At 52.1% G+C, this 14189-nt stretch overlaps 1 protein-coding gene across 1 annotated transcript in view; it reads left to right on the forward strand.

The window, feature by feature from the left end:
• Positions 1-1501: 1501 nt before the first annotated feature.
• The window catches only part of NADSYN1 (NAD synthetase 1), a 45280-nt gene continuing 32592 nt past the window's right edge, over positions 1502-14189 (forward strand). Inside the window, exons 1-5 of the mRNA XM_017887247.1 lie at positions 1502-1768; positions 3431-3491; positions 6719-6835; positions 12254-12307; positions 12855-12944. Of these exons, the coding sequence (XP_017742736.1) occupies positions 1528-1768; positions 3431-3491; positions 6719-6835; positions 12254-12307; positions 12855-12944 (563 nt within the window). The 5' untranslated portion in view covers positions 1502-1527. The remainder of the gene's footprint in view (positions 1769-3430; positions 3492-6718; positions 6836-12253; positions 12308-12854; positions 12945-14189) is intronic.

Consider the following 14189-nt stretch of genomic DNA (forward strand, 5'->3'; position numbering starts at 1 on the left):
ATGTTCTAACGGCCACAAGGCTTTCTGTGTCTCTATTAGCCAAACACTGGCCTTGGGATAGGCAATATTAAAACAATTGCAGCTCCACGTGCTGACTGACTGACCCTGTTTCATCAGCCATAACAGCTGTGATTGGACAAGAGACTGATTTCAGTGACTTTCTCCTGATAAGAGACCACCGACCAGCTGACCCCACCGACCAGCTGACCCGTTTATAGAGCTGATGCACCTGCATGCCTTTGTGTCCTGAAAAGACCTTTTTTCCATAAAGGCCTTAACTGTAAGACAGGTAAATGTTAAGTCTCCACCCCAAAGTGAATATGGGTCATTTATTACATGCTTTGCTCAAAAACAAGGCATGTGTCAGGACCATCTTCATGAATGTTCATAGCTCCTCCTCTAACTTGTTAAATACGTATGCTTAGTCAATCCCTTCAGCATAGAGCTCCTGCCCCAACCCCTCCTCCTTGGAAGTGCCCGTCTCTGGCCTTGGCTGAAGACAGATTCCCGGCCTGAGACAGATGGCTGCCACCTTGCAGGCTACAACGCTTTACAACAAATAAAGCTTCCTCTTTTTCCAAATCTGTAAATTGTGTGTTTTTAAACTAACATGAATGACAGAAGGAAGGATGGCCTCTTCGAACAAGGATGGTGAGGCAGTTATTTATATGGGGGAAAAAATGGATTCTACCCTGGGTGGACTAAAGAGGAAATGTGAAAAAATAAAAAGTGAGAAACTGCTGATAGTGAATCGGTGCAAGCGCCCTGGAGAAGAGACTTGGCAATATTTAGGAAAGTCCAACAGCACGAACCCTACTACTCCGCAAAGCTGCTGCAGGAACTGGCGGAAAGAGGACACTAAGGAAACCTCGCGGGAAAGGAAACTGCAGCAGTGCGTGTGTGCGTGCGTCTGTTGGCACAACGCTGCTAACAACTTCAATGCCCATCCGCTATTGAAAAAACCTGCTTTATTCCTACAATGGAATACCAAACTGCAGAAAAATAATTAAAAGAACGTATCTCATGTTACAAGGGGAAAAAATCAAGTTGCAGAAGCACATTCAAGTGCAGTTCCTGTAGTTTCAGAAAAGGCAAGCAGCGCGCTACCTGCGCTACTTACACACGTGGTACAGGAGTGGAAGGGGCAGGAGAGGGTTCCCAGGAATTCAGTGCCATCCGCCCAGGGAGGCGGGATTCCCAGCACAGAGAAACGATTGCTGTGGTCTGCTATCCCGCGGGCACGAGGGAGCGCTCCTACCGTACTCTCTAGTGTTGGTGTATTTGGAACGTTTCACGCCGTATTAAAATAAAACATGGCTAAGCTGGTTGTGGGGTGGCGGTCTGGGATAAAATGGAGGGGAGCTGCAGCTGGGCGGGGAGCCCCCTGCACCTGTGCGACTGGACAGGTTTGCCCGCGAGGGCGGGGGCGGGGCCCTTCACGGGGCAACGAACTCGGCGGCCACCTCGCTGCGCAGGCGCGGTCGTGAGCGTCGCGGACGGGGCGGAGCGATCCGTAGGCAGGGCCTGATGCCGCAGTTCTCCTTGGCCGGAGCCTCAACGGATGGGCGGGGGGGGGGGCGGGGCCGGGGAACCCGGAAGGTGCGGCGCCCGAGCCGCGTATCTCTCTGGGCCCCGGGTGTTGCTGTCTCCCGCTGGTCTCCTGCCCAGGAGACTGCAGCCAGGATGGGCCGGAAGGTGACCGTGGCCACCTGCGCACTTAACCAGTGGGCCCTGGACTTCGAGGGCAATTTGCAAAGGATTTTAAAGAGTGAGTCTGGGGCGGCGCGGGCACTGTGGCAGCCATGCCCTGGGCAACTCGCGGCCCTGGGCATGGGATCAGATGAGATAATGGGTAATGACCCCGCCAGTGGTACGTACTCAGGTCCTCCTCGGGAAGTGTTTATGGTTCGTGAGGACAAGCGATATACAAGGCACGGTTAAGAAAAGTCTGGCGGTTTAGGCGGGAGGCCTGGGGATGGACCCGTGTTCTGGTATCTCTGGGGTCCGGTGGCTGGGTCTGAGCTGCCCATCCTCGGAGATATCTAAGTTGGACGGAATGGCTGCCGCCTGGCGGGTATGGTGTGCAGAGACCAGAGATTGACGGTCTGGGTCCCCGTGGGCCGTCCTAGTGGGTGGGCATTGGGAGAAGGCGTCCCAGAAAGGGAAGCAGAAAAAGACGCCTGTCATCCCAGCACTTTGGGCGGGGAGGGGGCGGGGAATCACCTGAGGTCAGGAGTTCAAGACCAGCCTGGCCAACACGGTGAAACCCCGCCTCTACTAAAATACAAAAATCAGCCGGGCCTGGTGGCCTGGAAGACAGGGTGTGGTTGTTGAAAGGTCACCATCTAATTTTCGTTCATTTGGACGCACCGTGGAGGATGAAAAGTTAAACTCTTACACCTGCACCTAAATGGGCAAGCCTGCAGGTGTAGTCAGGTTGCAGGTTGTCTTGCACTGGTCTGCTGACTGCGAGAGCCTTTGCCAGGAGCAATAGAAACAGAATGTTTCAAGAGCTGGCATCTTATCAGCATGTACCCTGGATTATTATTATTATTATTATTATTTTGGACAGAGACTCTCACTCTGTTGCCCAGGCTGAAGTGCAGTGGTGCCATCTTGGCTCACTGCAGTCTCTGCCTCCTGGACTCAAGCAATTCTCCTGCCTTAGCCTCCTGAGTAGCTGGGATTGCGGGCGTCTGCCACCATGCATGGCCAATTTCTGTATTTTTAGTAGAGACGAGGTTTCACCATGTTGGCCAGGCCGGTCTTGAACTTCTGTCATCAAGTGATCCACCTGCCTTGGCCTCCCAAAGTGCTGGGATTCCAGGCATGAGCCACCGCAGCCAGTGTTGTTGTTGTTGTTTTTTAATAGCAACCTGCTTTCGCCTCATTTGCTCAGAGCAAATCCAGTTGGACTGAAGAAGGCTGGGTGACTAGAGCTAAGTCTACGCTCTGCCAGCCTCTCCTCCCTAGATGCTTGTTGGAAGCTGCTGCCCAAGACCAGTAAGCCGATGGTGCCTGACAGTGGCACCACTCCTGGATCGTAATCCTTCAAGTCCTTTTTCCTCTAGGTGGTGTTGGGCATTTCCTTGTTGATAAACTACCAGGGTGTGACTTCTTCCTCTTCCTCCGCCTCCTCCGTGGTGCTAAGGGTCAGGCCTGCAAACCCTCCCTGTTTCTCATTTTCTGCAGGTATAAGCAGACATATGCAAGTATAGGCAGGTGCAGGTGTATACAGGTGTATGCTGCCCTCTGCTGCCAGGCTGTGAACAGGAAGCCTGACTGCATCCGGTCTGGGAAGGCACAGAGCATTTTTGTTTGTTATTTGTATTTTGTTTTTATCCTACCTACTGCAGCAGGTTATTTCATCTGTCTCTGAATGTATAGGTGCTGAAATTGCCCCATTTTCTTTTTCTGTCTGTACTTATAGGTATTGAAATTGCCAAAAACAGAGGAGCAAGATACAGGCTTGGCCCAGAGCTGGAAATATGGTGAGAACAGACACAGACACCCTGGGGTGGTCAGCTAGCGATGCCGCATCAGCTCTCCCCAGCTGAGAAGGCAAGGAAGGAGCAGGGACAGTCCTGGGAGCTGTGGACACGCCACACCTGCTGTTGGACCTGGTTAATGCTATTGAACACCTGAGCAAGAGCAGGCCCAGGGAGGCTGAATAAGTCTAGATTCCCATGTTGAGTAATTAAAGGAACTGACTTTTACGGGATTAAGGCCAATTTCAAAGTTGGGCTGCTTCTGTGTTACCACTGCCCTTTTGCTGTGGTCTGCATGTTTGCATCCCCCCAAAATTCATATGTTAAAACCTAACCCCCAGGTGATGGTATTAAGAGATGAAGCCTTTGGCAGGTGATTAGGTCATGAGGGTGGAACCTTCATGAATGGGATTAGTGCCCTTACAAGAGAGGCCCAAAGGAGCTCGTTGGCCCCTTCTACCACGTGAGGACACAGAGAAGGAGAGAACCAGCCCTCACCAGGTACCAAATCTGCCAGCACCTTGATCATGGGCCTCCCAGCCTCCAGAGCTGTGAGCAATACATTTCTGTTGCTTATAAATGACCCAGTCCAAGGTGTTTTGTTGTAACAGCTGAGGACCAAGATACCTTCAGTTTTCATTCCATGATCTCAGAACAAGCATAAATCATCATTTCTTATATGCCTTTTTGTAAAAATCAGGAAAACGCATTGCTTATTTCCCTTCTTGTCCCTTCTTTAAAAAAAAAACAAAAACAAAAATGAGTAGCCACATTGTAGGTCTCTTGTAAGCGATAGTCCGTTCTCATTTTGGATGTCTGCTGCCAACTGTGCTCAGCTAGTTTCCCGTTGGTCTTTAGGCCCCTGACCCGTTGTGGAATCTGGAAGTCCCTCTTCAGTCTTTGTCTCCTGCCTTAGTGTGTGTTCTTGCTTCTGGACTTAGAGTAAGCAGGAACTATCTTCTCTTAGGTTTTGTGTGAGTCCAGAGGCGTCTTTCTCTAAGTGCTTCCAAGTTCCTTTATTAGGTTGATTTCTCTCCTTAGAATCCCACCTTCAAATAGGGCTGTTTCTCCCATAATATCCAAGAATGTTTACTTTGTTCTTTAATTTGTCTTCATTTGATTGATTCTTTAAGAAATTCTTCACCTAAGTGCCAAGGGATCTAGGATTCTGGGTTGTCTGAGGTCACAAAGCTTCAATCCTCTCCTGGGCCCGTGGCCGGATCCTCTCCTGGGCCATACTCAAGGCCTGATCATCTCGTGAGCCTGACGTCTCCTGGGCTGGTCCAGGAGCCTGATCCTCATGTCCTGTCTGCTGCTTGCCCTGGAAGAGCTGCAGTAGTGACAGCCCAGTCCCCCTGGCCTGATGTGGCCCAGATGCTTAGAGTTTAAGTCTTTTCTTTCTTCGTCCTAGTCTCTCTCTTCTATAAAAGTTACATTCACCTCTCTCCTCCAAATATGGACCTGTTTCATTTTGAAAATGGGAGGATGTCTAACTGAAGGCCCCTGGGATGGAATATTTGCATCCCGCAGGGACAGGAGCCCAGCTGAGCAGGGCTCTACATAGCTCACAACCTGCTGAGCAGGCTCCTATGAAATATTCCAACAGTTTACAAAGAGGAAACCGAGGCAGGAGAGGAGGGACGTCACTTCACTGAGCACACCGCCTCTTGTTCTTACTGGTTAGGGGTCCAGCACCTGATACACAGTGAGGGCCTAGTGGCTCTAGAGCAGGCTGACTCGTGGACCAGAGACCCTCTCACCTAGAAAGGTCAGCTGTTTCCTTTGAGTCGGTGCTGGAGGCTTTGGAAAGGCATGGCTGCCACCCAAATAGTCCCGGGCACGGATTGACCAGCCCTGCTCCTCCAGCTGCTGACCCGTCGAAGGGGTGAGAGGCCTCTGGTTGCTGGACGCCATGCAGAGGGACGTGTGGTGTTACAGTGTTATTTGGTTTCACATGTGGGCCAAGATGCCAACAGGGCATGAAAACCCACGAAACAGGGATCCGTTGGAGGAGAACGGACATCTCAGGACTCCGTTCCCTACTGGGGCATCTCCTGGATACCTTTTCTATCTGAGAACTGGGCTTTTCCTCTTAGCAGAGCCAGGGCAGAGAGCAGTGCTTTCCCAGATACTGAAAATCACAGTTGCCGGTTTTGGGGTTTATGCGAGCGTGTGTGAGGTTTGCTGGGCATTTGAAGTGTGCCTTCCAGGCTGGTGCGTAGTAGAAAGGAGAATTTCTTGAAGAGTTATAAGTGTTCTACAAATGCTCTATATTGTATTATGGGAACCCCAGTAGTAAGCAGCCCAGCCTTCACATTTAATGACACCACGGATTATTGAATTAATTCCTGCAGCTGCCGAAACAGGAGCAAACTAGAGGCTTAAAGCCACAGAAATGTATTCTCTCACGGTTCAGGAAGCCGGAAGTCCAAAATCAGGATGGCAGCAAGGCCTGCCTCCCTCTGAAGGCTCTTGAGGAGGGTCCCTGCTGCCTTTCCCAGCTCCTGGTGGTTCCAGGTGCTCCTTGGCTTGTGGCCTCCGTGCTCCCATCTCTGCCTCCGTCCTCACGTGACCTCCTCCTGTTCTCCCTGTCTCTCGTTTCCTTTCTCTTACAAGGACACTTGTCATTGGATTTAGGCCCACCTGCAAAAGCCATGGTGATGTCATCTTGGGATACTTAATTTCATGACATCAGCGACTCTTTTTCTAAAATAAGGTCACATTTGCCGGTTTCTGAGGTTGGGATGTGGACAGACCTGTTTGGGGTCCTCCATTCAGCCGACTACAAGCATCTATAGCAAGAAACTCGGGGTAGCTTTGTGGGTGGCTTTTCTGAATGGTCATTAGTGATCTTTGCCAAAGAATGGATTTCTGTGGGTCCAGCTTTGTTTCTTTGGGGTTCCTCTCTTGTCGATCAGTATCATTTGGGCCACATTAATGGTTAAAAGGAAACCCACGGACAGCCACTTCCTGATATGAGAGGTTTTTTTTTGTAGTAACTTAAAACTCAGAGAGAGAAGCAGGGGCCATGCTCTATCACGTTCAGTAAAGCACATCGTGCTGGGGCAGTGGGGCTTACGCTGGCTGCTCACTGGAATCACCTGGAAGGCTTTGAGAAAACAGCGGAGCCCCGGCCCCCAGACACGTTCAGACTGGACGGGCCCACAGGCCCCGCCCCTCCCCGCTCACCTGAGTTGTTTCTGGAGCTCACCTTCTCACTCTCTCTGCAGCGGCTACGGATGCTGGGACCATTATTACGAGTCGGACACCCTCTTGCACTCGTTTCAAGTCCTAGCGGTCCTTCTGGAGTCTCCCGTCACCCAGGACATCATCTGCGACGTGGGGATGTAAGTGCCAGTGTGAGTGTGGAAGGGCAAGCCCGGGACAAAGGCAAGCTCAAGGGCATGACCCACCCAACCGGCCTCCATCCAGGGTGTGGAACGTCCACAGGTCCAGGGATACCAAAGGCCTTATGCTTGAAAAGTGGGTTTTGTTCCTATCTCAGCCCCGTAAGCCACCTCATTTCCCCTGCAAGGAGGTAGCTCCTGGAAGCAGGATGTGTCAGTTCTTCCAGAAAGTCCTGTGCACACATCAGCAGACTCCACACAAAGGGGAATGCAGCGTTCACCCCATTGCCTGCAGAGAGCTTGACTCACATCATGGGGAGTCCTGGGGCTCATTTCATGTCCACATGTCGCCACGTGGTTCCCATGGCCTAGGCTGTATATGTGTAGCTCCACAAGGAAGGCCTCTGCATGCGCTGTGCTAGTGTCTGTGCTGTGCCCTGCATAGCCGGTCCCTATGGAGGCCTCTGCAGTCTCCATGCTGGTGTCTGTGCTGTGCCCTGCATAGCCGGTCCCTATGGAGGCCTCTGCAGTCTCCATGCTGGTGTCTGTGCTGTGCCCTGCATAGCCGGTCGCCGGTCCCTATGGAGGCCCGTCTGCACATGCTTGTCTAGTGTGGTGAGCCCTGCCTTTGCAGAACTGGTTGCCTATGGAGTAGAGCTGCGCTGGTGTCTGTGCTGCACTCCAGCAATCAGCTGGTCACACCTGTGGAGGCCTTCTGCCAATGCACTGTGCTGGTGTCTGTGCTGTGCCCCTGCGTAGCCAGTCCTATGGATGGATGCTGTGCTGGTGTGTCTGTGCTGTGTCTGCATAACTGTCCCCATGTGGGTGGCCTCCGTGTGTGCGCCTGGTGCTGGGTGTCTTACTAGTGCGCCTGCATAACGGTCTCCTATGGAGGCCTCTGCAGCGCTGCTTTGCTGGTGTCTTGTGGCCTGAGTGCTTGCACAGCTGGTCCGCTACTGGGAAGGCCTGTGTGTGTCCTGTGCTGGTGTCTGTGCCGTACTCTGCACAGCTGGTCCCTCTATGGAGGCCTCTGCACACATTGTGCTGGTGTCGGTGCCGGCAGTCTGCATAGCTTGTCCCCTGTGCGGAGGCCTCTGTGTGCGCTGTGGCTGGTGTTCCTGTGCCCGCACTCTGTACAGCGCTGGTCCCCTATGGAGGCCTCTGCACTCACTGTGCTGCTGTCTGTGCCCGCAACACTGCATAGTTGTTCCCCTGTGGAGGCCTCTGCACATGCTCTGTTGGTGTCTGCCCGCGCTCTGCATTGCTGTCCCCCATCACCGGGCCTTGCATTGAGTCCTTTACATCTCCTTCAGCACCGCCTCATCTGGCATGGAGGTGGCACCTTAGCTCGCTTCTTTTTTTTTTTTGAGACGGAGTCTCGCTCTGTCGCCCAGGCTGGAGTGCAGTGGCGTGATCTCCACTCACTGCAAGCTCCGCCTCCTGGGTTTACGCCATTCTCCTGCCTCAGCCTCCCGAGTAGCTGGGACTATAGGCGCCCGCCACCTCGCCCGGCTAGTTTTTTGTATTTTTTTTTTTTTTAGTAGAGACAGGGTTTCACCGTGTTAGCCAGGATGGTCTCGATCTCCTGACCTAGTGATCCGCCCATCTCGGCCTCCCAAAGTGCTGGGATTACAGGCTTGAGCCACCGCGCCCGGCCAGCTCGCTTCTTTCTTGGCATCTGTCTGGCACATACTCTCCCGCCACTCGCATCCAACCCTCACCATGACATTTATGGAGTGGGGCCTCTTCTAAGCAGCACATGGATGGGAATTTTAGGCTCTGTTCATATGGATGATGCTAATTGGTCCTGTGGACTCTCTTAGTTGCCTTTTGCTGCTGTGGTGAATTACCATGGACACAAAACACACAAGCAACACCAGTCTTTTATCTAATGGTTCTGAAGGTCAGAAGTCAAGGGGTCAGTGGGTCAGCAGCAAGCCTGGTTCCTTCCGGAGACTCTCCAGGAGGATCTGTGTTCCTGCCTTCTCTAGCTTCCCTGGCCTGTGGCCCCTTCCAGCTGTGACGTCACCCCGACCCCCACTTCTGTTGTCACAGCTCCTCCTCTGACTCTCCTTCTTATGGGGACCCTTGCCATTATGCTAGCTGGCCCAGATTGTCCAGAATCATCTCCCATCTCAAGGCCTGTCACCTCATCACCCCTGCAACGTCTCAGGTAACAAAACACAGTCGCAGGCTCCAGCAGTTAGGATGGGGACATGTTTGAAGGGTTGAGAGTCAGCCGACCACATGGACTTACTCTTGTCACTTCACCAAGTTTTCTACTCATTAGGTTTTCTTTTTTTTGTTTTTGTTTGTTTGTTTGAGACAGATTCTCACTCTGTTGTCCAGGCTGGAGTGCCGTGGTGCAATCCTGGCTCACTGCAGCCTTGACCTCCTGGGCTCAAGTGATCCGTCCACCTCAGCCTCCTGAGTACCTGGGACTACAGTTGCACGCTAGCACACCTGGCTAGTGTTTTTTTTGTTTTTTTTTTTTTCTTTAATTTTTTGTAGAGGCAGGGTCTCGCTCTATTGCCCAGGCTGGTTCTTTTTGGGTTTTGTCTTTTGTTGGTTCATTTTTGCTCAGACTTTTCCTCTGCTGACTTTGAATTTATAATCCTCTTTACATTTTCTACTTTTACACTTAAAATTGTAACCATCATATTTGAAGGTATTTTTTTCTTTTGAAATCTAGCGTTTTTCTGGATTGGAGGCTCCCATGAACAAAACAAGAGTTTTATCATAATGTCATTGATAACCTCCACCTTGCACTGTTTCTTCAAATGGTCCTCCAGGAAGAGGGTGCTGATCTGGGTTCCCGCCCTCCATGGTTGCAGGTGCACCATCCTTAGTTCTGCACTACAAGGGGTTCGCCTTTATAAACAAAATAAAGAAACAGAGTGGTGAATACTTTTTTAAATATGACTCTTATTTATTTGCTTTGCTCACTTACGGAGCTGAACTTTTTTTGTTTGTTTGTTGGTTGTTTGTAACACTCTTCGAGAGTTACCTGGTTTTTTGCCTGCAACTGCTTGTGTCTCATTTATTTTGAGTCCTTGACACGTGAAACATGTCAGTCCGTTCGCACGTAAGGTAAAAATCCTTCTCCTGGTGCGTCGTTTGGTGTGTAACTTTGTTTTCTGTGTCCGGTGTTTTATGTTCACGTGGTGAAAGCGCCGCCCTGGTCTGCTTTATTTGTTTCTGAGTTTGTCCTGGTGACTTACTCCACTTAGAGATCAGATATTCACGGAGGGCTTGTATTTTATTTAAAACATCTATTTCTCTCACACTCTGGGCACACTTTGTCTAAGTGAGAAGAAGTTTGTGTTCGTCAGGCATCTTCCATGGCAAGAACAAGAGCAAGAGAGAGAGAGGCGGGGTGCTACACGCTTTTTTATTTTTATTTATTTATTTCTTTTTGAGACAGAGTCTCACTCTGTCGCGCAGACTGGAGTGCAGTGGTGCAATCTCAGCTCACTGCAACCTGTGCCTCCCGGGTTCAAGTGATCCTCCTGCCTCAGCCTCCCAAGTAGCTGGGACTACAGGTGCACGCCACCACACCAGGCTAATTTTTGTATTTTTAGTAGAGACGGGGTTTCATCAGATTGGTCAAGCTGGTCTTGAACTCCTGACCTTGTAATCTGCCTGTCTCAGCCTCCCAAAGTGCTGGGATTACAGGCGTGAGCCACTGCACCCAGTTGCTACACACTCTTAAAACGACCAGATCTCACGAGAACCCACTCACTCACTGTCAGAACAACACGGAGGGGATGGTGCCAACCCATTCATGAGAACTCCGCCCACACCAGGCCCCCTCTCTAATGCTGGGGATTACAGTTGGACGTGAGATCTGGTGGGGTCCTGGGTCCAGAACACGTCGGAGAGGAACAGAAGCCATGATGGAGTGAGTCGCTCATGGTGGCTGCAGCCAGGACGGGGGCCGCAGCCAGGACAGGGACAGGCAGTGGTGCCCCTGCATGCATCTTACCCTTTCATCCCCATTTTTGGGAGGAAGAGTCGAGGCTGGTGTCAACCAGAAATAAAATCCTAAGGCCCTCCCAACCCTCTGAATGAACTGCTTCTCTCAGAGGGGCCCTCCAGGGTTAACCTGAAAGCCTGGTTCAGGCCATGAATGACGGGGAGTCGGGGGTGATGGGGGATCAGACAGGCCTCATTTCCCCTCCTCCGTTTTGGAAGAGCCTACCAGCATGAACATCAACACAGACTTTAATTCTCATAGGAAACATTTACAGTCTGTTCTCTCTGAAGCCCACTACTCGGAGGTTTCATCTACATCATAAAACTTTGGTCTTCACAACCCACCATCATAACCCAGACGTTCCTTCCTATTGATAATAACTCAACCAATTGCTGATCAGAACCATTTAAATCCACCTATGGCTTGGAAGCCCATCCGTGGCCCCCTCGAGTTGGTCCTGCCTTTCCAGTTCGAGCAGTGCCCATCCCACATGTATTGAGTGACATCTTCTGTCTCCCTGAAATGTGGACAAGCAGGCTGTGCCCCGACCACCGCAGGCACGTGTAGTTAGGACCTCCTCGGGCTGTGTCAGGTGTGCGTCCTTCACCTTCACAAAATAAATGTTCTAAATGGACTGGGACCTGTTTCAGATACTTTTGGGTTCACACCGGTTGCTTAGCCAGTGGCAAGGCTGGAATCGGAACTCCACACCATCCACGTTTGGTTTTTCTTCCCCCGAAACACTTTTGCGGTCGGATCACACCCCTGGCAGGCGCCTGTGCTTCTCTCCGACACTGCGTCCTCTCAGCGCCCCTGTCCGGATCATCTTTCCCTTGTGCTGCCCTGCTCTGGCCAGAGCCTCTTGTCGGGTCACTCTGGTTCCCATGCGAGTGTCCCCAGCCAGGTCGCCCTCTCCTGCTGTGATCCCCTCATCTGCAGTGGGAGATGACAGGGTGTCAGCGAGGTGATGGGAGCGTGAAGCCAAGGCCCAGTCCTGAGAAAGGGCCGGCCCCGAGTGGCGAATGGAGGGGTTCCACATGTCCCAGGTGGTGGGTGGAAATGAGCTCAGGGCGGACAAGTGCTGGAAAGTGGATCCCTCAGGTTAGCACAAGGCAATTTGGAGGGGGAAGGGGAGGAGGCAGCAGAGGCTGGAACATTCCAGGAGGAGAGGGAAGAACCCTGTGGTGGAAAGAAGTTGCCGTTCATTGAGAAGAAGCTCCTCTAGGCCTAGAGTCAGTGCTGCCTGGTGGCAGAACCATCTCGGCTCATTTTAGCTTTGATTTGAGGGTGCCAACAGAAGAGCCTTGCAGTTCTCTGAAGGGATCGGACGGAGCTTCATATTAAAGTAAAATGCATGATTCCAGAGCTGCAGCCGCTGCCTCTGTGTGCTCTGTGTTTTCATAACTGGGCAGACATGCGTGTACCTTCCCTCTCTCCTGCAGGCCTGTAATGCACCGAAACGTCCGCTACAACTGCAGAGTGATATTCCTCAACAGGTAGGCCCCCGCCCCCGGGAGGGTGACAGGGGCCTCTCCCTGGCTCTCAGCCAAGGGTGCTGCCCTGGGGACCCATTGCTGGGAGGCTGCTTCTGTAAGTGCCCGGGTTAGTCAGGGCCGATGCACCAGGCAGGTGACCCAGGTGCCTTTGCTTCTCTGAGTCTCAGCCACCACCAAGACAGGCATCATCAGATATCAGAAAGAGAAGAGACGCAGAGGGTGGGGGTGTGGGGACACAGGTCCTTGTGGCCTGGAAGCCAGTCCTGCTGAGCGAGTTCCCTGGAGCACCCGGTCACTAGCTGCTGGTGAGGTGCACACCTGCTGGGGCTTAGCTGCTTCACTGTGAGGGTCAGGAATGGATGCAGCCGTGGAGACCTGAGTCATAGACAGAAAGTGGAAGCCCAGAGAAGGAGAGAGATTTGCTCAGGGCCCCATTCTTGAGCCAACTCTACATGGCATCACCTTGTCCCCCGGTGGCAGTGGCCACCGCCAGTGGCACGTTCGTCTCAGGAGCCCGGTGTGCACGGCTTTGTTCCCCTGCCTGCAGGAAGATCCTGCTCATCAGACCCAAGATGGCCTTGGCCAACGAAGGCAACTACCGCGAGCTACGCTGGTTCACCCCGTGGTCGAGGAGTCGGTAAGTCGGGTGCTGGACCGCTCCTGGGATGTGTGTTAAGCACCTTCGCTGTGTGTAGCCTTGGGTCCAGATCATGGGAGTGTTACTGGTGGAGGGTGTCCAGGTTCTTGACATTTTGAACAAAGGATTGGACAAAAAGCACAAACAAAGCAAATAAAGAATGAAGTAACCAAAGCAGAGACTGAATGAAAATAAAAGCCCACTCCACAGGGCGGGAGCGGCCCCAGCAAGCCGCTCAGGGGCCCGGTTATGCAATGTTCTGGGGTTTAAATATCCTCTAGAGGCTTCCCATTGGTTACTTGGTGTGGGCCCCATGTCAATAAAGAGGCTGAAGCGAAGTTACAAGGTTATTTACTTGGCTACACACTATGCAAATAAAGAGGTGTTTCCTGTCTGAATTAGTTACAAAGTTATTTACTTGGTCTTAGAACGCTGGGGTTTTTCCTTTGATTTAGTTCTAGGAAGTGCTTAGGTTCCCTGCCCCCAGACCCTATTCTACCTCAGCAGTGTCAGGGGTATCGATCGACTAGCTGGGACCGATGGTGCAGGCAATTTACCAAGACAGGAATTTACCAAGACAGGAATTTACCAAGACAGTTGTAGGTGAAGACAGGCAGATTTATTAGAGAAAGTGTGAAGATATTTTGCAAGATTGCAACAGGCAGCACAGGAGAGAAGGGACTGTCTACAGAGAGGCAGGGGCTGGAGGGAGGTTTTATAGGGTTGTGCTGGAGGGGGCTACATTGGGGATGAGGTAGAACTGTGGGAGCCACTGCGGAAGGAGGTCGTTGTGCTTGTGGAGGTCATCGTGCCCTCAGAACAATTGTTCGTTGTTCTCCACATCTGGGGCCCCATATTCATTGTTTCCTCATCTGATCAGCAACTCCTGCTTCGTAGTGGCGAAGCCTGGAGCCAGGAGACGGTGGCTGGAAAAAATCCGAGGAGGGAGTCACCGGCAGCTGGGAGTTAGAATCAGCAAATGCATCCTTTAAGAACAAGGACAGGCCGGGCGCGGTGGCTCAAGCCTGTAATCCCAGCACTTTGGGAGGCCGAGACGGGCGGATCACAAGGTCAGGAGATCGAGACCATCCTGGCTAACCCGGTGAAACCCCGTCTCTACTAAAAAATACAAAAAACTAGCCGGGCGAGGTGGTGGGCGCCTGTAGTCCCAGCTACTCGGGAGGCTGAGGCAGGAGAATGGCGTAAACCCGGGAGGCGGAGCTTGCAGTGAGCGGAGATCCAGCC

Source organism: Rhinopithecus bieti, unplaced genomic scaffold, assembly GCF_001698545.2.
Source record: "Rhinopithecus bieti isolate Rb0 unplaced genomic scaffold, ASM169854v2 scaffold_1014, whole genome shotgun sequence".
Taxonomy (NCBI): Eukaryota; Metazoa; Chordata; class Mammalia; order Primates; family Cercopithecidae; genus Rhinopithecus; species Rhinopithecus bieti.